The sequence below is a fragment of the Petromyzon marinus genome, unplaced genomic scaffold (assembly GCF_048934315.1).
Source record: "Petromyzon marinus isolate PM22_M1 ecotype Great Lakes invasive population unplaced genomic scaffold, UKy_Petmar_22M1.pri1.0 PM_Scaffold_62, whole genome shotgun sequence".
Lineage (NCBI taxonomy): Eukaryota > Metazoa > Chordata > Hyperoartia > Petromyzontiformes > Petromyzontidae > Petromyzon > Petromyzon marinus.
In genome coordinates, this window is record NW_027423634.1 from 237129 (window position 1) to 262856 (window position 25728).

The window sequence follows — 25728 nt, forward strand, 5'->3', positions numbered from 1 at the left end:
CACGTGACGAGTGTCGTCACCGTGAACACGTGACGAGTGTCGTCACTGTGAACACGTGACGAGCGTCGTCACCATGAACACGTGACGAGCGTCGTCACTGTGATCACGTGATGAGTGTCGTCACTGTGATCACGTGACGAGTGTCGTCACTGTGAACACGTGACGAGTGTCGTCACTGTGAACACGTGACGAGCGTCGTCACCATGAACACGTGACGAGCGTCGTCACTGTGATCACGTGATGAGTGTCGTCACTGTGATCACGTGATGAGTGTCGTCACTGTGATCACGTGACGAGTGTCGTCACCGTGATCACGTGATGGCTTCAGAGTGCTGAAGCGGTAACGCACCTGTCAAGCCCTCACCAATCGGCACCGGTAAGGGGTTGACAGGTATGGTAATGTAGAGTAAAGGGTATAGTAGTGTATAGTGTAGTGTATAGTGTAGTGTATAGCAGTGTATAGTAGTGTATAGTGTAATGTATAGTGTAATGCATCCTTGTCAACCCATATGGTTTACCCCGTATTCTTGTACAGGGAAATTGAGTTTTCATGTCCAAGCGGCGTACAGTCGTTTCAATACGGGCACACACATGTTGTCTACGTGTTCGTGTTTCTCCCTTGTGATGGGACTTAGTAGGATGAACGTTGAGATTCATAAGGGGCACGGGGTGACCAGTAATGTCTGAGTTGGTCTGTAACAAGTTATGGCAATGATAAGGGGTTGACAGGTACAGTGAGGGAAAAAAGTATTTGATCCTCTGCTGATTTTGTACGTTTGCCCACTGACAAAGAAATGATCAGTCTATAATTTTAATGGTAGGTTTATTTGAAGAGTGATAGACAGAATAACAACAAGAAAATCCAGAAAAACGCATGTCAAAAATGTTATAAATTGATTTGCATGAGTAAAATAAGTATTTGACCCCTCTGCAAAACATGACTTAGTACTTGGTGGCAAAACCCTTGTTGGCAATCACAGAGGTCAGACGTTTCTTGTAGTTGGCCACCAGGTTTGCACACATCTCAGGAGGGATTTTGTCCCACTCCTCTTTGCAGATCTTCTCCAAGTCATTAAGTTTTCGAGGCTGACGTTTGGCAACTCGAACCTTCAGCTCCCTCCACAGATTTTCTATGGGATTAAGGTCTGGAGACTGGCTAGGCCACTCCAGGACCTTAATGTGCTTCTTCTTGAGCCACTCCTTTGTTGCCTTGGCCGTGTGATTTGGGTCATTGTCATGCTGGAATACCCATCCACGACCCATTTTCAATGCCCTGGCTGAGGGAAGAAGGTTCTCACCCACAATTTGACGGTACATGGCCCCGTCCATCGTCCCTTTGATGCGGTGAAGTTGTCCTGTCCCCTTGGCAGAAAAACACCCCCAAAGCATAATGTTTCTACCTCCATGTTTGACGGTGGGGATGGTGTTCTTGGAGTCATAGGCAGCATTCCTCCTCCTCCAAACACGGCGAGTTGAGTTGATGCCAAAGAGCTCCATTTTGGTCTCATCTGACCACAACACTTTCACCCAGTTGCCCTCTGAATCATTCAGATGTTCATTGGCAAACTTCAGACGGGCATGTATATGTGTTTTCTTGAGCAGGGGGACCTTGTGGGCGCTGCAGGATTTCAGTCCTTCACGGTGTAGTGTGTTACCAATTGTTTTCTTGGTGACTATGGTCCCAGCTGCCTTGAGATCATTGACAAGATCCTCCAGTGTAGTTCTGGGCTGATTCCTCACCGTTCTCATGATCATTGCAACTCCACGAGGTGAGATCTTGCATGGAGCCCCAGGCCGAGGGAGATTGACAGTTCTTTTGTGTTTATTCCATTTGCGAATAATCGCACCAACTGTTGTCACCTTCTCACCAACCTGCTTGGCAATGGTCGTCTAGCCCATTCCAGCCTTGTGTAGGTCTACAATCTTGTCCCTGACATCCTTGGAGAGCTCTTTGGTCTTGGCCATGGTGGAGAGTTTGGAATCTGATTGATTGATTTCCTCTGTGGACAGGTGTCTTTTATACAGGTAACAAGCTGAGATTAGGAGCACTCCCTTTAAGAGTGTGCTCCTAATCTCAGCTCGTTGCCTGTATAAAAGACACCTGGGAGCCAGAAATCTTTCTGATTGAGAGGGGGTCAAATACTTATTTCCCTCATTAAAATGCAAATCAATTTATAACATTTTTGACATGCGTTTTTCTGGAATTTGTTGTTGTTATTCTGTCTCTCACTGTTCAAATAAACCTACCCTTAAAATTATAGACTGATCATTTCTTTGTCAGTGGGAAAACGTACAAAATCAGCAGGGGATCAAATACTTTTTCCCTCACTGTACGTTGTACGTGCGTACGTAAAACTTCCTTTGCACCGTACGTAGCCAACCGTGCTAATCGGGGTGGTGGTGAGGGGGGTGGTGGTGATGGGTTGATGGTGGTCGTGGTGATGGGGATATAAGTGAGAGTGGTGGGGGTATTAGTGGTGGTGCTGGTGGTTAGTAGTGGTGATGGTGACGTGGTGGTGGTGGTGGGAGATGATGGTGGTGGTGATAGTGGATGTAGTGGTGGTACAGTGGTGTTGTATGTATGTGTGTTGAACTTATTTCCTACCGTACGCAGCCTACCGTGCTAATCGGACTGGTGGTGGTGATGGGTTGGTGGTGGTAGTGGGATGAGTGGTGGTGGTGGATGTAGTGGTGGTACAGTGGTATTGTATGTATGTGTGTTGAACTTATTTCCCACCGTACGCAGCCAACCGCGCTCAGCAGAGACGCGAGAATAGTGGATGTCGTGGTGGTGGTGTGGTGTTGGTGGTTGTGTTAGTGGTGGTGGTGGTGGTGCCAGTGGTATCCGTGGTGATTGTGGTGTGGTGGAGGTGAGATGCTGGTGGCGATAGTGGATGTAGTGACGGCGTGGTTTTGGTGGCACGGTGGTGGTGAATGCTTGCATCTTGAACTTCTTTCGCTCCGCACGTAGCCGGCCGTGCTCATCGGCGGTGCGGGGGGAGGTCAACAAACTAAACACGCACACAGAGCAGTTGCTAAAGAAATGAGTTTGTCAATCTTGATCATGATGATGATGATTTAAAAGTGCATCACAGCTCCCTGCGGCCTTCCTAACATCGGAAGGAAGAGAGCGTTCCAGACGGCCGCGGACGCGGCATCTGAAAAGCGGCGCGCGGTGCGGTGACCCCATGCGGAGCCTTCAGAAGAAAGCACAAGGTAGGCGACGTTTCGGTCAATGGCCCTTCTTCACGGGACATGGAGAGGTCAGAGAGGGAGAACGAGTGACATAAAAGCACTACCTCGGTGTAGTTGATTTTCCTGCTTCCGGCATTTGGCTCTCCTGTTCTGAAACCAAACCTGGCGAAATATAATCATCATTATCATCAGCCGCAGCAGCAGCAAAATCATCATCATGAACTGAATCATCATCAGCAGAATCACCATCAGCAGCATCAGCAGCATCAGCAGAATCATCATCATGAACTGAATCATCATCATCATCATCAGCCGCAGCAGCAGCAAAATCATCATCATGAACTGAATCATCATCAGCAGAATCACCATCAGCAGCATCAGCAGCATCAGCAGAATCATCATCATGAACTGAATCATCATCATCATCATCAGCCGCAGCAGCAGCAAAATCATCATCATGAACTGAATCATCATCAGCAGAATCACCATCAGCAGCATCAGCAGAATCATCATCATCATGAACTGAATCATCAGCAGAATCACCATCAGCAGCATTAGGTGAATCATCATCATGAACTGAATCATCATCAGCAGAATCCCTGGTCGCTGGCAACCCGGGTCGTGGGCAACCCTGGTGGCAGGCAACCCAGGTTGCTGGCAACCCTGGTGGCAGGCAACCCGGGTCATGGGTAACCCTGGTGGCAGGCAACCCAGGTTGCTGGCAACCCTGGTGGCAGGCAACCCGGGTCGCTGGCAACCCGGGTCGCTGGTAACCCGGGTCGCAGTGTATGCTAGACTCCTGCCATCGCCACCCCCACGACTACTAATACCACCATCCCATCACCACTGTGCACATCACTCTCATCACCACCCCCTTAACCACCACCACCATCACCACCACCTCCACCACCACCATCACCACCCCCATCACCACCATCACCCCCAACCACCACCACCACCACCAACACCACCACCACCCCCCACCACCACCACCATCACCACCATCACCCCCAACCACCACCACCATCACCATCATCCCCAACCACCACCACCTCCACCAACACCTCCACCACCACCATCACCCCCATCACCACCATCACCCCCCACCCCCTACTACTATCCCTCATCACTACCATCACCACCCCCTCCACCACCACCATCACCCCCAACCACCACCACCACCACTATCACCCCCATCACCCCCTCCATCACCACCATCACCCCCACTACCACCACCTCCACCACCATCACCCCCAACCACCACCACCTCCACCACCACCACCATCACCCCCCACTATCACCCCCACCCCCCCACGTGCCTGTACGCGAGCCTCAGAGAGCCCCAGCCTCTGGCTGAGCTCCTCCCGCATGAAGGCGTCGGGGTAGTGCGTCTCGTCAAAGAGCCCCTCCAGCTCGCCCAGCTGCTCCGCGCTGAAATTGGTGCGGCTCCGCCGCTGCTTCGGGCGACGTCGCGGCAGCGATGACGAGGTCGATGACGTCGGCGACGAGGGCGACGAGGGGGCGGGCGACGAGGGGGGCGAGGGACCCCGGGGGGATGCGAGGTCTGGGGGGGGAGGGGGTCAGAGGGGGGGGGGGGGCATCGCCAATGCCCTTAAAGTGAACTTCCTCGTCGCAGAGATGTTCAGATGTTGTTGGTGAGCACGTGCCCTTTGTGACGCTCAACGTTCATCTTACAAAGTCGCTAGGGGGTTACGCTATACACTGATATGTACTATACACTATACACTACTATACACTACTGTACACTATACACTACTGTACACTATACACTACTATGTACTATACACTATACACTACTGTACACTATACACTACTGTACACTATACACTACACAACTATACACTACTATACACTACTATACAATATACACTACTATACACTACTATACACTACTATACACTACACTACTATACACTACTATACACTATACACTACTATACACTATACACTACTATGTACTATACACTACTAGACACTACTATACACTACACTACTATACACTACACTACTATACACTATACACTACTATACACTATACACTACTATGTACTATACACTATACACTACTATACACTACTATACACTACATTACTATACACTACACTACTATACACTATACACTACTATACACTACACTCTTATACACTATACACTACTATACACTACCATACACTCTACACTACACTACTATACACTACACTACTATACACTACTATACACTACACTGCTATGTACTAAACACTATACACTACTATACACTACACTACTATACACTATACACTACTATACACTACACTCTTATACACTATACACTACTATACACTATACACTACTATACACTACACTACTATACACTATACACTACGATACACTACACAACTATCTACTACACACTATACTACTATACACTACACTACTATACACTACACTACTATGTACTATACACTAATATACACTACACACTACTATACATTATCATACCTGTCAACCCAAACGGGTAAACCGTGTGGATTGACAGGTATGAGGTGGTGAGTGTACTAGTGGTGGGTGTAGTGGTGAGTGTACTAGTGGTGAGTGTACTAGTGGTGAGTGTAGTGGTGAGTGTAGTAGGGGTGAGTCTAGTGGTGAGTGTAGTAATGGTGAGTGTAGTGGTGAGTGTACTAGTGGTGAGTATACTAGTGGTTAGTGTAGTGGTGAGTGTAGTAGGGGTGAGTGTGAGTCTAGTGGTGAGTGTAGTAATGGTGAGTCTAGTGGTGAGTGTAGTAGTGGTGAGTGTACTAGTGGTGAGTGTAGTGGTGAGTGTAGTGGTGAGTGTACTAGTGGTGAGTGTAGTGGTGAGTGTACTAGTGGTGAGTGTAGTGGTGAGTGTAGTGGTGAGTGTACTAGTGGTGAGTGTGTTTGTGTTTCTCCCTTGTGATGGGACTTTGTAGGATGAACTTTGAGATGTATAAGTGGCACGGGGTGACCAATCAGATCCGACTTGGTCTGTAACAAGTTAGGGCACTCACAAGGGGTGGACCGGCTTGAGTTTAACTCTCCAACACACCGGTCAGCTGAAGTAGTGTACCAACACTGCGCTTGAATGTTCGTCCTTTTAATAATTTACACGCTTCCATTTAAGTCGCTCTGTCTGTTGTTGTTGTATCCTCAAATGTTGTAACTTAATCTTAACCCACTTCCCAATGTGTTATCGACTGCAAACTCGGTATACTTATGTCATACCGATGACAATGCTATATTCTATCATAAAAAAATGTTAAAAAATATATTTATTTTTAAACATTATTTTTCATCTTCTTTGGTTCTTTCGGTAAAGGCACGTAGAATGAGAATAAAATAATAAAATAAAACAATAACATTCTCACGACGTTTCGGCCACAACACAAGCGGCCTTCTTCAGGTGAAGAAACAGAAAAATGTCGGGACGACAGAGCTCCAATGAACGCTGCTAAGATTCGCGGCGTCTTTTAAGCTGGTTGAGAGAAGAGAGGCACCTTGACAAAGGGGGTTTACAAATCAAACAGAAGAATTTAGCATTGAAATAACTGAAGGATTAGCTTGTGACTGGTAACAGAAATGGCTATGTTAAAGTCAAAGCCTACACATCAATAGAGGCACCTAGTACAAATCAAACAGGAGAATTTAGCATTGAAATAGCTGAGGGATTAGCTTGTGACTGGTCACAGAAATGGCTATGTTAAAGTCAAAGCCTACACATCTACAGAGGCACCTAGTACAAATCAAACAGGAGAATTTATCATTGAATAGCTGAGTAATTAGCTTGTGACTGGTCACAGAAATAGCTATGTTAAAGTCAAAGCCTACACATCAACAGAGGCGCCTAGTACAAATCAAACAAGATAATTTAGCATTGAATAGCTGAGTGATTAGCTTGGGACTGGTCACAGAAATGGCTATGTTAAAGTCAAAGCCTACACATCTACAGAGGCGCCTAGTACAAATCAAACAGGAGAATTTAGCATTGAAATAACTGAGGGATTTAGCTTGTGACTGGTCACAGAAATGGCTATGTTAAAGTCAAAACCTACACATCAACAGAGGCGCCTAGTACAAATCAAACAGGAGAATTTAGCATTGAAATAACTGAGGGATTAGCTTGTGACTGGTCATAGAAATAGCTATGTTAAAGTCAAAGCCTACACATCCACAGAGGCACCTAGTACAAATCAAACAGGAGAATTTAGCATTGAAATAACTGAGTGATTAGCTTGTGACTGGTCACAGAAATGGCTATGTTAAAGTCAAAGCCTACACATCCACAGAGGCGCCTAGTACAAATCAAACAAGATAATTTAGCATTGAAATAGCTGAGGGATTAGCTTGTGACTGGTCACAGAAATGGCTATGTTAAAGCCAAAGCCTACACATCTACAGAGGCGCCTAGTACAAATCAAACAGGAGAATTTAGCATTGAAATAACTGAGGGATTAGCTTGTGACTGGTCATAGAAATAGCTATGTTAAAGTCAAAGCCTACACATCCACAGAGGCACCTAGTACAAATCAAACAGGAGAATTTAGCATTGAAATAACTGAGTGATTAGCTTGTGACTGGTCACAGAAATGGCTATGTTAAAGTCAAAGCCTACACATCCACAGAGGCACCTAGTACAAATCAAACAGGAGAATTTAGCATTGAAATAGCTGAGGGATTAGCTTGTGACTGGTCACAGAAATGGCTATGTTAAAGTCAAAGCCTACACATCCACAGAGGCACCTAGTACAAATCAAACAGGAGAATTTAGCATTGAAATAACTGAAGGATTAGCTTGTGACTGGTCACAGAAATGGCTATGTTAAAGTCAAAGCCTACACATCCACAGAGGCACCTAGTACAAATCAAACAGGAGAATTTAGCATTGAAATAACTGAAGGATTAGCTTGTGACTGGTCACAGAAATGGCTATGTTAAAGTCAAAGCCTACACATCCACAGAGGCACCTAGTACAAATCAAACAGGAGAATTTAGCATTGAAATAGCTGAGGGATTAGCTTGTGACTGGTCACAGAAATGGCTATGTTAAAGTCAAAGCCTACACATCCACAGAGGCACCTAGTACAAATCAAACAGGAGAATTTAGCATTGAAATAACTGAAGGATTAGCTTGTGACTGGTCACAGAAATGGCTATGTTAAAGTCAAAGCCTACACATCCACAGAGGCACCTAGTACAAATCAAACAGGAGAATTTAGCATTGAAATAACTGAAGGATTAGCTTGTGACTGGTCAAAGAAATGGCTATGTTAAAGTCAAAGCCTACACATCCACAGAGGCACCTAGTACAAATCAAACAGGAGAATTTAGCATTGAAATAACTGAAGGATTAGCTTGTGACTGGTCACAGAAATGGCTATGTTAAAGTCAAAGCCTACACATCCACAGAGGCACCTAGTACAAATCAAACAGGAGAATTTAGCATTGAAATAACTGAGTGATTAGCTTGTGACTGGTCACAGAAATGGCTATGTTAAAGTCAAAGCCTACACATCCACAGAGGCACCTAGTACAAATCAAACAGGAGAATTTAGCATTGAAATAACTGAGTGATTAGCTTGTGACTGGTCACAGAAATGGCTATGTTAAAGTCAAAGCCTACACATCCACAGAGGCACCTAGTACAAATCAAACAGGAGAATTTAGCATTGAAATAACTGAGTGATTAGCTTGTGACTGGTCACAGAAATGGCTATGTTAAAGTCAAAGCCTACACATCCACCGAGGCACCTAGTACAAATCAAACAGGAGAATTTAGCATTGAAATAACTGAAGGATTAGCTTGTGACTGGTCACAGAAATGGCTATGTTAAAGTCAAAGCCTACACATCCACAGAGGCACCTAGTACAAATCAAACAGGAGAATTTAGCATTGAAATAACTGAAGGATTAGCTTGTGACTGGTCACAGAAATGGCTATGTTAAAGTCAAAGCCTACACATCCACAGAGGCACCTAGTACAAATCAACAGGAGAATTTAGCATTGAAATAACTGAAGGATTAGCTTGTGACTGGTCACAGAAATGGCTATGTTAAAGTCAAAGCCTACACATCCACAGAGGCACCTCGTACAAGGATGCCAAAAGGGGCCTGCAACAACTCAAACATCTTACAGTAAACCGTTCATTGGAGCTCTGTCGTCCCGACAGTTTTGTGTTCCTTCACCTGAAGAAGGCCGCTTGTGTTGTGGCCGAAACGTCGCGAGAATGTTATTGTTTTATTTTATTATTTTATTCTCATTCTACGCGGTGGTGACTTTACCGAAAGAGCCAAAGAAGATGAATCCTTGCAGTCACGAAAGCTTCAAATCGAAATTACTTTGTACACGTTAATGTTTCGGCCTGGGTATAATTGTGCACGCCCAAGTAACGTTGGCTGTAAATCACCACGGTCGCTTAGGTTGTGGGCAAAGCCTCAGGGCAACTCCCCGGAGTCGTGGTGGAGTTCTGCCAATACTCGTACGGGTACTTTTAATAAAAAGCGTGTTTTTAAAAAATAAAAAAAATGTAATAATTAAAATAATCAATACCACGACGTTTCGATCGCAATGCACGCGGCCGTCATCAGGACGGTTTTCATTTTATTTTAATTTATTTTTTGATCAACTTCATTATTATTTTTATGATTAATTTTTGGTTTTGCTATCTACGTGGACTTTACCGACGTAACCGAACGGGAGGAATCACTGCAGGCGCGAAAGCTTTAAGTCGAAATTTTGACTGGTTTATTATTTTTTATTATTTTTATTTTACAACTGTTGGTGAGCGTACTAGTGCTGCTGGCGAATTATAAACCAACGCATGTCGGCGCCCTCGGGAATGGGATGGGTGGCCAGCACCACGCCCGGCCGCCTTTGTCTCTCCAGCGCTGACTGCTTCAGCAAAACGCTGCAGCGAGCTCCTCGAAACGAGGCCGAGTCCATCCACGCAGGAGGCCCTGGGCTGGGCCGTTTGCGGGCATCGCCGACAGGCGGCGTTGGTGGCCGTGGGCGGGAGTCGAATTCGGGAGCTCCCGGCGTGTCTGCAGCGCGGCGTAGCCACAACCACTGCCCCACCGCTCACCCAGGGGGGTGGGGGGGGATTAAAAGGACGCCTCCTGTAGCGGAGACTGTGAAGGCCGACGTGGAACACGATGTTGGGGAGGGTGGGGAGTGGGGGGGTCAGCACCACGCCCGGCCGCCTTTGTATCTCCCCCCGTGGCGGTGTCGTGACACAACGCACCGGGTACTCGTTTGGGTCTGAGTCGATCTCGTAGTGTAGTGTTTAGTAGTGTAGTGTATAGTGTAGTGTATAGTAGTGTAGTGTTTAGTAGTGTAGTGTATAGTGTAGTGTATAGTAGTGTAGTGTATAGTAGTGTAGTGTATAGTAGTGTAGTGTATAGTGTAGTGTATAGTAGTGTAGTGTATAGTAGTGTAGTGTTTAGTAGTGTAGTGTATAGTGTAGTGAATAGTAGTGTAGTGTTTAGTAGTGTAGTGTATAGTGTAGTGTATAGTAGTGTAGTGTATAGTAGTGTAGTGTTTAGTAGTGTAGTGTAAAGTAGTGTATAGTAGTGTAGTGTATAGTAGTGTAGTGTATAGTGTAGTGTATAGTAGTGTAGTGGAAAGTGTTTAGTAGTGTATAGTGTATAGTAGTGTAGTGTATAGTAGTGTAGTGTATAGTAGTGTAGTGTATAGTAGTGTATAGTAGTGTAGTGTATAGTAGTGTAGTGGAAAGTGTTTAGTAGTGTATAGTGTATAGTAGTGTAGTGTATAGAAGTGTAGTGTATAGTAGTGTAGTGTATAGTAGTTTAGTGTATAGAAGTGTAGTGTATAGTGTTTAGTAGTGTAGTGTATAGTAGTGCATAGTTTAAAGTAGTGTGTAGTGTACAGTAGTGTATAGTGTAGTGTAAAGTAGTGTGTAGTGTCTAGTGTGGTGTATAGTAGTGTATAGTGTAGTGTAAAGTAGTGTGTAGTGTCTAGTGTGGTGTATAGTAGTGTATAGTGTAGTGTAAAGTAGTGTGTAGCGTCTAGTGTATAGTAGTGTATAGTGTAGTGTAAAGTAGTGTGTAGTGTCTAGTGTGGTGTATAGTAGTGTATAGTGTAGTGTAAAGTAGTGTCTAGTGTGGTGTATAGTAGTGTATAGTGTAGTGTAAAGTAGTGTCTAGTGTATAGTAGTGTATAGTGTATTGTAAAGTAGTGTGTAGTGTCTAGTGTATAGTAGTGTATAGTGTAGTGTAAAGTAGTGTCTAGTGTGGTGTACAGTAGTGTGTAGTGTAGTGTAAAGTAGTGTGTAGTGTCTAGTGTATAGTAGTGTATAGTGTAGTGTAAAGTAGTGTCTAGTGTGGTGTATAGTAGTGTATAGTGTAGTGTAAAGTAGTGTGTAGCGCTAACCGCTGCGCCACCGCTCCCCACACGCACTGCATTAGTGCGTGCAGGCACAGGCATACAGTGACTAAAGGTGTCGTTTTCTGCTGTGATGTCACCCAGGTGTAAGGACCCCCACTGAGCGACGTCGCTCTTTTAGAGAAGCGACTCTGGCCAGCTCAACGATAAGTGTGGGATTACCACCACCACCACCACCATCATCATCGTCATCATCATCATCACGCGGATTTTTTACATCAGTAGTCAAACACTCGAGACGCGTAGAGACGTCGATACTGAATGTGGAGCTGGGGGGGGGGGGAACCGGAGGACCCGGAGAAAAATCCACGCGACCACGGGGAGAGAGAAACACGGAAACTCCAAAAATACATCAGCAGCAGCAGCAGGCGTCAGGGTCGGGATCGAAGCCACGACCTCCTGCACACCAGGCGAGGTAGTCAACATCTCATAGCCACCGTGATGATGATGAGAGAGAGAGAGAGACACGCAAACGGCAAATATACAGCAGGCGTTAGCGTCGGCATCGAAGCCACGACCTCCTGTATACCTGGCGAGGTAGTCAACATCTCCTAGCCACCGTGGTGATGATGAGACACGGAAACTCCAAATAATACAACAGGCGTTAGCGTCGGGATCGAACCCACGACCTCCTGCACACCAGGCGAGGTAGTCAACATCTCCTAGCCACCGTGGTGATGATGAGACACGGAAACTCCACATAATACAACAGGCGTTAGCGTCGGGATCGAAGCCACGACCTCCTGTACACCAGGCGAGGTAGTAAACATCTCCTAGCCACCGTGATGATGATGACAGAGAGAGACGCAGACTCCACATATACAGCAGCAGGCGTTAGGGTCGGGATCGAAGCCACGACCTCCTGTACACCAGGCGAGGTATTCAACATCTCCTAGCCGCCGTGGCGCCCCAAGTTGAAACCTTTCCTATTCTATCGAGCACAGGGAGTGCCATTGGCGTGCTCTGCGAATTCCACATTACTATAGCGAGAGCAAGTCCACTCACAGCGCAGCCACTGTTTATTTAAATACATTAACACTCCATCTCTCTCTCCCCCCCCCCCCCAACATTAAGATAGGATTAAGAGATGGCCCTGCTTAATCCTATTATCAAAAAGAGGGATCTTAACACAGCATCAACAAACCCCTTACACAAAGACAAAGATCCCCCGTGTAGCCTTTCAACAGACTGTAGGGGCAAGTGCTGTTAGCGAGCAGCAGCACCTACGAAGGCCGGCACGGCACACGACGGGGTGGGTGGCCAGCACCACGCCCGACCGCCTTTGTCTCCCCCAGTGGCGATGTTTACTACGCACACCGCACCCAGCTACTCATTTGAGGCTGAGTCGACCTAGTGGGGAGGCTCAGGACCGGTTCAGACAATCGTCACCGGCGTTGGTGGCCGTGAGCGGGAGTAGAACTTGGGTCGTCGGTGTCGTAGCGCTAACCGCTGCGCCACCACTCCCAACACACAGATAAAGATCCCCCGTATAGCATTGACAGACTGCTGGGGCAAGTGCTGTAAGCGAGCAGGGGGGGGCAAGGGGGGTAGGCTGGGGGGGGGGCAGGGGGGTGCAGGTGGGGGGGGGCAGGTGGGGGGTGGTATCGAGCTAGGAGGCCACTCCTTGCTGATGAACATCTGGGCCATTTACCAGCATTGCGGTTCAAGACCCTGCTGATGAGACACTGAATGTGGAAGCCGGCCAGTTGGCTAGTCGCGTCTGGACATTCGCCAGCATTGGGTGCATGCAAATGATAAGCACTGCTGATGAGACACTGGATGTTGAAACCGGTCTGTAAACATCTGGCATTGCACCAGCGTGGGGTTAGAGATTCCACAGAGAGACATAGGGATACATAGAGACCCATAGAGATCCAGAGACCCACAGAGATACATAGAGATGCATAGAGACCCATAGATACATAGATACCCACATATATACGTAGAGATACACAGAGATACATAGAGACCCATAGAGATACACTAAAATACGCGGAGATACATAGAGACCCATAGACAATCATAGATACCCACAGAGATACATAGAGTTACACAAAGACCCACAGAGATATATAGAGATGCATAGAGACCCATAGAGATACCTATATACCTACAGAGATAAATAGAGACCCATATAGATACATAGAGATACACTCAAATACGCAGAGATTCAAATATATCCACAGAGATACATAGAGATGCATAGAGACCCATAGACATTCATAGAGCAACACAGAGATACATAGAGATGCATAGAGACCCATATAAATACGTAGATACCCACAGATATGCATAGAGACCCATAGAGATTCAAAGAGAAACACAGAGACACACAGAGATGCAGAGAGACCCATGTAGATATATCGATACCCACAGCGATACAGAGCGATGCATAGATACCCACAGAGACACACCGAGACACACCGAGACACACAGCGACACACAGCGACACACAGAGACACATCGAGACACACCGAGACACACAGAGACACCCACAGAGACACACATAGACACACAGAGACACACCGAGAGACACAGAGACACACATAGACATACACCGAGACACACAGAGACACACCGAGACACACAGAGACACACCGAGACAAACAGAGACACACAGAGACACACAGAGACACATAGATACCCACAGAGACACACAGAGACACACCGAGACACACCGAGACACACAGAGACACACAGAGACACACCGAGACACACCCAGACACACCCAGACACACAGAGACACACCGAGACACACACAGACACACCGAGACACACATAGACACACACAGAGACACACGGAAGACACACCGAGAAACACAGAGACACACATAGACACCCACAGAGACACACATAGACACCCACAGAGACACACCAAGACACACAGAGACACACCGAGACACACAGAGACACACAGAGACACCCACAGAGACACACCGAGACAAACAGAGACACACCGAGACACACAGAGACACACATAGACACCCACAGAGACACACCGAGACACACCGAGACACACAGAGACACACAGAGACACACAGCGACACACAGACACCCACAGAGACACACAGAGACACACCGAGACACACAGAGACACACCGAGACACACAGAGACACACATAGACACACACAGAGACACACATAGACACACACAGAGACACACAGAGACACACCGAGACACACATAGACACACACAGAGACACACAGAGACACACCGAGAAACACAGAGACACACATAGACACCCACAGAGACACACAGAGACACACAGAGACACCCACAGAGACACACAGAGACACACATAGACACCCACAGAGACACACCGAGACACACCGAGACACACAGAGACACACAGAGACCCACAGAGAAGCATAGCGATGCATAGAGATACACAGAAAAACATAGAGATACACAGAGATACATAGAGATGCATAGAGACCCATATAAATACGTAGATACCCACAGATATGCATAGAGACCCATAGAGATTCAAAGAGAAACACAGAGACACACAGAGATGCATAGAGACCCATGTAGATATATCGATACCCACAGCGATACAGAGCGATGCATAGATACCCACAGAGACACACCGAGACACACCGAGACACACAGCGACACACAGCGACACACAGAGACACATCGAGACACACCGAGACACACAGAGACACACATAGACACCCACAGAGACACACAGAAACACACAGAGACACACCGAGAGACACACATAGACATACACCGAGACACACAGAGACACACCGAGACACACAGAGACACACCGAGACAAACAGAGACACACAGAGACACACAGAGACACATAAATACCCACAGAGACACACAGAGACACACCGAGACACACATAGACACCCATAGAGATACACAGAGACACACAGAGACACACCGAGACACACAGAGACACCCACAGAGACACACCGAGACACACCGAGACACACAGAGACATACAGAGACACACCGAGACACCCAGACACACCCAGACACACAGAGACACACCGAGACACACACAGACACACCGAGACACACATAGACACACACAGAGACACACGGTGACACACCGAGAAACACAGAGACACACATAGACACCCACAGAGACACACATAGACACCCACAGAGACACACCGAGACACACAGAGACACACCGAGACACACCGAGACACACAGAGACACACAGAGACACACAGAGACAGCCACAGAGACACACCGAGACACACAGAGACACACCGAGACACACAGAGACACACATAGACACCCACAATGACACACCGAGACACACCGAGATACACAGAGACACACAGAGACACACAGCGACACACAGACACCCACAGAGACACACAGAGACACACCGAGACACACAGAGACACACCGAGACACACAGAGACACACATAGACACACACAGAGACACACATAGACACACACAGAGACACACAGAGACACACCGAGACACACATAGACACACACAGAGACACACAGAGACACACCGAGACACACATAGACACACACAGAGACACACAGAGACACACCGAGAAACACAGAGACACACATAGACACCCACAGAGACACACAGAGACACACAGAGACACCCACAGAGACACACAGAGACACACATAGACACCCACAGAGACACACCGAGACACACAGAGACACACAGAGACACACAGAGACACACCGAGACACACAGAGACACACAGAGACACACCGAGACACACAGAGACACACCGAGACACACAGAGACACACATAGACACACACAGAGACACACATAGACACACACAGAGACACACAGAGACACACCGAGACACACATAGACACACACAGAGACACACAGAGACACACCGAGAAACACAGAGACACACATAGACACCCACAGAGACACACAGAGACACACAGAGACACCCACAGAGACACACAGAGACACACATAGACACCCACAGAGACACACCGAGACACACCGAGACACACAGAGACACACAGAGACCCACAGAGAAGCATAGCGATGCATAGAGATACACAGAAAAACATAGAGATACACAGAGATACATAGAGATGCATAGAGACCCATATAAATACGTAGATACCCACAGATATGCATAGAGACCCATAGAGATTCAAAGAGAAACACAGAGACACACAGAGATGCATAGAGACCCATGTAGATATATCGATACCCACAGCGATACAGAGCGATGCATAGATACCCACAGAGACACACCGAGACACACCGAGACACACAGCGACACACAGCGACACACAGAGACACATCGAGACACACCGAGACACACAGAGACACACATAGACACCCACAGAGACACACAGAAACACACAGAGACACACCGAGAGACACACATAGACATACACCGAGACACACAGAGACACACCGAGACACACAGAGACACACCGAGACAAACAGAGACACACAGAGACACACAGAGACACATAAATACCCACAGAGACACACAGAGACACACCGAGACACACATAGACACCCATAGAGATACACAGAGACACACAGAGACACACCGAGACACACAGAGACACCCACAGAGACACACCGAGACACACCGAGACACACAGAGACATACAGAGACACACCGAGACACCCAGACACACCCAGACACACAGAGACACACCGAGACACACACAGACACACCGAGACACACATAGACACACACAGAGACACACGGTGACACACCGAGAAACACAGAGACACACATAGACACCCACAGAGACACACATAGACACCCACAGAGACACACCGAGACACACAGAGACACACCGAGACACACCGAGACACACAGAGACACACAGAGACACACAGAGACAGCCACAGAGACACACCGAGACACACAGAGACACACCGAGACACACAGAGACACACATAGACACCCACAATGACACACCGAGACACACCGAGATACACAGAGACACACAGAGACACACAGCGACACACAGACACCCACAGAGACACACAGAGACACACCGAGACACACAGAGACACACCGAGACACACAGAGACACACATAGACACACACAGAGACACACATAGACACACACAGAGACACACAGAGACACACCGAGACACACATAGACACACACAGAGACACACAGAGACACACCGAGACACACATAGACACACACAGAGACACACAGAGACACACCGAGAAACACAGAGACACACATAGACACCCACAGAGACACACAGAGACACACAGAGACACCCACAGAGACACACAGAGACACACATAGACACCCACAGAGACACACCGAGACACACAGAGACACACAGAGACACACAGAGACACACCGAGACACACAGAGACACACAGAGACACACCGAGACACACAGAGACACACCGAGACACACAGAGACACACATAGACACACACAGAGACACACATAGACACACACAGAGACACACAGAGACACACCGAGACACACATAGACACACACAGAGACACACAGAGACACACCGAGAAACACAGAGACACACATAGACACCCACAGAGACACACAGAGACACACAGAGACACCCACAGAGACACACAGAGACACACATAGACACCCACAGAGACACACCGAGACACACCGAGACACACAGAGACACACAGAGACCCACAGAGAAGCATAGCGATGCATAGAGATACACAGAAAAACATAGAGATACACAGAGATACATAGAGATGCATAGAGACCCATATAAATACGTAGATACCCACAGATATGCATAGAGACCCATAGAGATTCAAAGAGAAACACAGAGACACACAGAGATGCATAGAGACCCATGTAGATATATCGATACCCACAGCGATACAGAGCGATGCATAGATACCCACAGAGACACACCGAGACACACCGAGACACACAGCGACACACAGCGACACACAGAGACACATCGAGACACACCGAGACACACAGAGACACACATAGACACCCACAGAGACACACAGAAACACACAGAGACACACCGAGAGACACACATAGACATACACCGAGACACACAGAGACACACCGAGACACACAGAGACACACCGAGACAAACAGAGACACACAGAGACACACAGAGACACATAAATACCCACAGAGACACACAGAGACACACCGAGACACACATAGACACCCATAGAGATACACAGAGACACACAGAGACACACCGAGACACACAGAGACACCCACAGAGACACACCGAGACACACCGAGACACACAGAGACATACAGAGACACACCGAGACACCCAGACACACCCAGACACACAGAGACACACCGAGACACACACAGACACACCGAGACACACATAGACACACACAGAGACACACGGTGACACACCGAGAAACACAGAGACACACATAGACACCCACAGAGACACACATAGACACCCACAGAGACACACCGAGACACACAGAGACACACCGAGACACACCGAGACACACAGAGACACACAGAGACACACAGAGACAGCCACAGAGACACACCGAGACACACAGAGACACACCGAGACACACAGAGACACACATAGACACCCACAATGACACACCGAGACACACCGAGATACACAGAGACACACAGAGACACACAGCGACACACAGACACCCACAGAGACACACAGAGACACACCGAGACACACAGAGACACACCGAGACACACAGAGACACACATAGACACACACAGAGACACACATAGACACACACAGAGACACACAGAGACACACCGAGACACACATAGACACACACAGAGACACACAGAGACACACCGAGACACACATAGACACACACAGAGACACACAGAGACACACCGAGAAACACAGAGACACACATAGACACCCACAGAGACACACAGAGACACACAGAGACACCCACAGAGACACACAGAGACACACATAGACACCCACAGAGACACACCGAGACACACAGAGACACACAGAGACACACAGAGACACACCGAGACACAAAGAGACACACCGAGACACACCGAGACACACAGAGACACACCGAGACACACCGAGACACACAGAGACACACAGAGACACATAGATACCCACAGAGACACACAGAGACACACCCAGACACACATAGACACCCATAGAGACACACAGAGACACACCGAGACACACAGAGACACACAGAGACACACCGAGACACACAGAGACACACATAGACACCCACCGAGACACACCGAGACACACAGAGACACACAGAGACACACCGAGACACACAGAGACACACAGAGACACACCGAGACACACAGAGACACACATAGACACCCACCGAGACACACCGAGACACACAGAGACACACAGAGACACACCGAGACACATAGAGACACACAGAGACACACCGAGACACACAGAGACACACATAGACACCCACAGAGACACACCGAGACACACAGAGACACACCGAGACACACCGAGACACACAGAGACACACCGAGACACACAGAGACACACATAGACACCCACAGAGACACACCGAGACACACAGAGACACACCGAGACACACCGAGACACACAGAGACACACAGAGACACACCGAGACACACATAGCCACCCATAGAGACACACAGAGACACACCGAGACACACAGAGACACACAGAGACACACCGAGACACACAGAGACACACATAGACACCCACAGAGACACACCGAGACACACCGAGACACACAGAGACACACCGAGACACACAGAGACACACATAGACACACACAGAGACACACAGAGACACACCGAGACACACATAGACACACACAGAGACACACAGAGACACACCGAGAAACACAGAGACACACAGAAACACACAGAGACACACACAGAGTTAATGGGTCACGCAAAGACCCCCCCCCCCAGCCCCCCCCCCCCCCGTGAATCTTCCCAACTCCAGACCGTCACCAACACCACCACCATCACCACCGCCGGGGTTGTAAGCGCTTCATGCGCGCCGATCCCCTTACACCAAGGCCATTGCCCCACGAGCCCCAGGAGTCGCGTCCAGCTAACAGAGCGAGAGAGGCGGTTTTGATGAGCCTTTGCCTATAAACGGGGCCGTCGGCTCGGCAGCAGTGGGCACGGCTCTGCTGATGAGACACTGAACGTTGAGACCCACAGAGATGCATAGAGACCCACAGATATACATCGGGATAGCATAGAGAGCCATTGAGATGCATATCGACACGTAGAGAGACCCACAGAGATGCATAGAGACCCAGTGAGATACATCGGGATAGCATAGAGAGGCATTGAGATGCATATCGACACATAGAGAGACCCATAGAGATGCATAGAGACCCAGTGAGATACATCGGGATAGCATAGAGAGGCATTGAGATGCATATCGACACATAGAGAGACCCACAGAGATGCATAGAGACCCAGTGAGATACATCGGGATAGCATAGAGAGCCATTGAGATGCATATCGACACATAGAGAGACCCACAGAGATGCATAGAGACCCAGTGAGATACATCGGGATAGCATAGAGAGCCAATGAGATGCATATCGACACATAGAGAGACCCACAGAGATGCATAGAGACCCAGTGAGATACAAATAGATACGTAGAGACCCAAAGAGATGCATAGAGACCCACAGACATACATAGAGATACTTGGAGACCCATAGAGATACGTATATATGTGTAGTGGATTCGGATTAGGAGCACACACAACTTATTGCGAGGCAACACTTATTTATGAATGAACACAACAGTTAACTCTTACATCACGCATATGGTGGTGACCACCGACTTACTCTAGCTAACACACAACTTCTCAGATACTCTAGGGAGGTACAGCCTCCTGTCTTGCCGGGAATTACTCACACGTCTACTGCTGTCCTAGCGTCCTCCGGCTGGGACCTACAAACAGATCTCTTGCTAACCTAAGGAGGTCCGGTGAACCGGCTCTGGCTCCTGCCACCATGAGGGGTGGACATTCCTCTTCTAGGGGCAGGAGACTGCCAAACAACAGGGAGCGGCTCTTCGGAACAAAAAATTAAAGCGTGTGTGGGAGCATGGCGGTGAGGTGTGGGAAGCTGTAAACCGCAGGCTACTTTGGGCTTGCCTTCGGCTTGCGGACCCTCAATGTGGTTTCAGGAAAGGGCGGTCCTGCACAGATGCCATATTTTATGTTCGTCTGCTACAGCAGAGGTGTAGGGAATTCCAACAAGACCTACATCTCTGCTTTATTGACCTGGTCAAGGCCTATGATACCATCAGTAGGCCTGGGCTCTGGGTTGTTCTTGGTGCTTTCAGAGTCCCTGACCTTCTGCTCACGATCATTAAGGACCTTCATGATGGTGAGCGGGCCCGGGTAAAACTACGTGGCCATGAGTCGGAGCCATTCGCTGTACACCTTGGGGTGCGACAGGGATGTCCTCTGGCTCCCACATTATTTCACATCTATTTTGACCACGTAGTTCGTGAAGCTTTCAGTAGCTGTACCGGGGGAATCTCCATTTGGTACAGATATAATGGGAGGCTGATCGATGCCCGGGTGCGGTCAAGGGATGGCTCCCTATTGCTCAACCACGTTATGTATGCTGATGATTTGGTAATAGCTGCTCATTCAGAGGAGAAATTGGAGACGCTGCTGCTGAGACTGGAGCGTGCCACTAGGAGATGGGGCATTACCATCAGCCCCACCAAAACTAAGCACCTGCCTGGGTATTTTGTACCATCGGACACTCCACCCCCACAACTCCCAATCGGTGATGGGGCAGTTGTGGAGAGAGTGGAGAGTTTACCATACCTGGGCAGTGTGCTTATGACCGGCTCCAGTTTAACAGCAGAGGTCTCACTCCAAATCAGTCGAGTGGCAATATATTTTCATCGGTTGCGTAACGCTGTGTGGAAGCTACCTGGTCTGTCGCTCCGCACTAAGCTTCAGGTCTTCTCGGCCACGGTCATTCCCTCCCTTCTCTACGCTTGCGAAACGTGGACCCCCTTAATGGAACATTTTCGCCGGTTGGAAACATTTAGGCTGGCCTGCCTACGATCCATCCTGGGTTTAACCAGGCTGGATTGCGTGAGGAGCTCACAAATCCTTGAAAGATCTGGGCAAGGTCCCATCGGTGAGGTCCTCCGGCAGGCAAGGCTGCGTTGGCTGGGTCATGTAGCCCGCATGCCCAGCCACCGCATGCCGAAACAGCTTTTGTTCGGCCGGATCGAGGGGGCTAAACGGGCGCGGCACGGGCTAGAGAAGAGATGGAGTGATGTGGTACAGGAGGACGTGGAGCTGAGTGGACTTTCCGGTGACTGGTACCAGTGGTGTCAACATCGGCCTCTGTGGAGGAGGCTCGTGAAGGACGCTACTGGGCAGTTAGAGGCAGTCGCCCTCCAACAACAACGGAGGGGGTAGGAGCGACGCTCACAACAACGAGCGGAGCGCCGGGTGGCTAAAGCACAGCAGATTGGCACAGTAGGGGGCACAGGTGGTGCATCACCCAGTCATCTCAGTCAGTCGACCCGTGGCACCTGGGTCTGCCCCGTGACCTCCTGCCAGGGGGCGTTCGACACTTCACGTGGCCTCAGGGTGCACATACCCTGGCACAAGCGTCGTGTTGACGTCACCGCCACTTAGTGGTGAATGGCGGTTGTTGTTGTACCGTGTGTGTACTTTGTGGATTGCGTGTGTTACTGTGTGTGTGTACTGTGTGTTTCTTGTGTGTGTGTACTTTGTGTGTACTGTGTGTTTATTGTGTGCGTGTACTGTGTGTGTTACTGTGTGTGTACTGTGTGTGTACTCTGTGTGTGTTACTGTGTGTGCACTGTGTGTACTGCGTGTGTTACTGTGTGTGTACTGTGTGTTACTGTGTGTGTACTGTGTGTTACTGTGTGTGTACTGTGTGTGTTTATTGTGTGTGTGTACTGTGTGTGTACTGTGTGTGTTTGTTGTGTGTGTGTACTGTGTGTGTACTGCGTGTGTTACTGTGTGTGTACTGTGTGTGTACTGTGTGTACTGTGTGTTACTGTGTGTGTACTGTGTGTGTACTGTGTGTACTGTGTGTGTACTGTGTGTTGCTGTGTGTGTACTGTGTGTTTATTGTGTGTGTGTACTGTGTGTGTACTGTGTGTGTTTGTTGTGTGTGTGTACTGTGTGTTACTGTGTGTACTGTGTGTGTACTGCGTGTGTTACTGTGTGTGTACTGTGTGTTACTGTGTGTGTACTGTGTGTGTACTGTGTGCGCTACTCAATCGACAACTGTTTCACACGCAGAGACACATAAAGATACACACATTTTCCACATGCACAGATATGTATCGAGGTACACACACGCAGAGATGCATACACACCAAGATACATACACACAGATACATAGATACACATGCAAAAATAAATTCATACACAGATGCATCGAGATACACACATAGATATACACAGAGACACTTACACATATCGATACATACACACAGATACACAGCGATAAGTACACACCGAGATACATACACACAGATACATAGCTACACACGCACAAAGAAATTCATACACAGATGTATCGAGATACGCACAAAGATATACACAGAGACACTTACACATATCGATACATACACACAGATACACAGCGATAAGTACACACCGAGATACATACACACAGATACATAGCTACACACGCACAAAGAAATTCATACACAGATGTATCGAGATACGCACAAAGATATACACAGAGACACTTACACATACCGATACATACACACAGATACACAGCGATACATACACACCGAGATACATACACACAGATACACAGCGATACATACACACCGAGATACATACACACAGATACACAGCGATACATACACACCGAGATACACACAGCGACACAACATCGTGCGCTACGCGGCAGGCAGCTGTCTCACACACTGAGGTACAAAGACAAAGGTCCCCCGTATAGCCTGTAACAGACTGAAGGGGCAAGTGCTGTTAGCGAGCAACCTATGAAGGCCGGCACGGCACACGAGGGGGTGGGTGGCCAGCACCGCGCCCGGCCGCCTTTGTCTCCCCAGTGGCGATCCTTTCGAGTTGTGTACACCCAGCACCAGGGTGCTCACCGCACATCCGATTTAGCACGGTGCGAAAGAAGTTCAACAAACGTACTACCCATAGACTCAACACTGCCCATAGACTCAACACTACCCATAGACTCAACACTGCCCATAGACTCAACACTGCCCATAGACTAACACTACCCATAGACTCAACACTGCCCATAGACTCAACACTGCCCATAGACTCAACACTGCCCATAGACTCAACACTGCCCATAGACTAACACTGCCCGTAGACTAACACTACCCATAGACTAACACTGCCCATAGACTCAACACTGCCCATAGACTCAACACTGCCCATAGACTCAACACTGCCCATAGACTCAACACTGCCCATAGACTAACACTACCCACAGACTAACACTACCCATAGACTCAACACTCCCCATAGACTCAACACTGCCCATAGACTCAACACTGCCCATAGACTCAACACTGCCCATAGACTAACACTGCCCATAGACTAACACTACCCATAGACTAACACTACCCATAGACTAACACTACCCATAGACTAACACTACCCATAGACCAACACTACCCATAGACTCACACTGCCCATAGACTAACACTGCCCATAGACTCAACACTGCCCGTAGACTAACACTGCCCATAGACTAACACTGCCCATAGACCAACACTATCCATAGACTCACACTGCCCATAGACTAACACTGCCCATAGACTCAACACTGCCCGTAGACTAACACTGCCCATAGACTCAACACTGCCCATAGACCAACACTACCCATAGACTAACACTACCCATAGACTCAACACTGCCCATAGACTCAACACTGCCCATAGACTCAACACAGCCCATAGACTCAACACTACCCATAGACTAACACTGCCCGTAGACTAACACTGCCCATAGACTAACACTGCCCATAGACTCAACACTGCCCATAGACTCAACACTACCCATAGACTAACACTGCCCATAGACTCAACACTGCCCATAGACTCAACACTGCCCATAGACTCAACACTGCCCATAGACTCAACACTACCCATAGACTCAACACTACCCATAGACTCAACACTGCCCATAGACTAACAC

General features: G+C 48.2%; 1 protein-coding gene across 1 annotated transcript in view; it reads right to left on the reverse strand.

Annotated features, from left to right (window-relative positions):
• LOC116957889 (uncharacterized) overlaps positions 1-25728 on the reverse strand; it is a 52936-nt gene that overhangs the window by 10261 nt on the left and 16947 nt on the right. The window contains exons 2-3 of the mRNA XM_076064711.1: positions 4515-4759; positions 3300-3357 (exon numbers count right to left, since the gene is read on the reverse strand). Coding sequence (XP_075920826.1) covers positions 3300-3357; positions 4515-4759 — 303 coding nt within the window. The remainder of the gene's footprint in view (positions 1-3299; positions 3358-4514; positions 4760-25728) is intronic.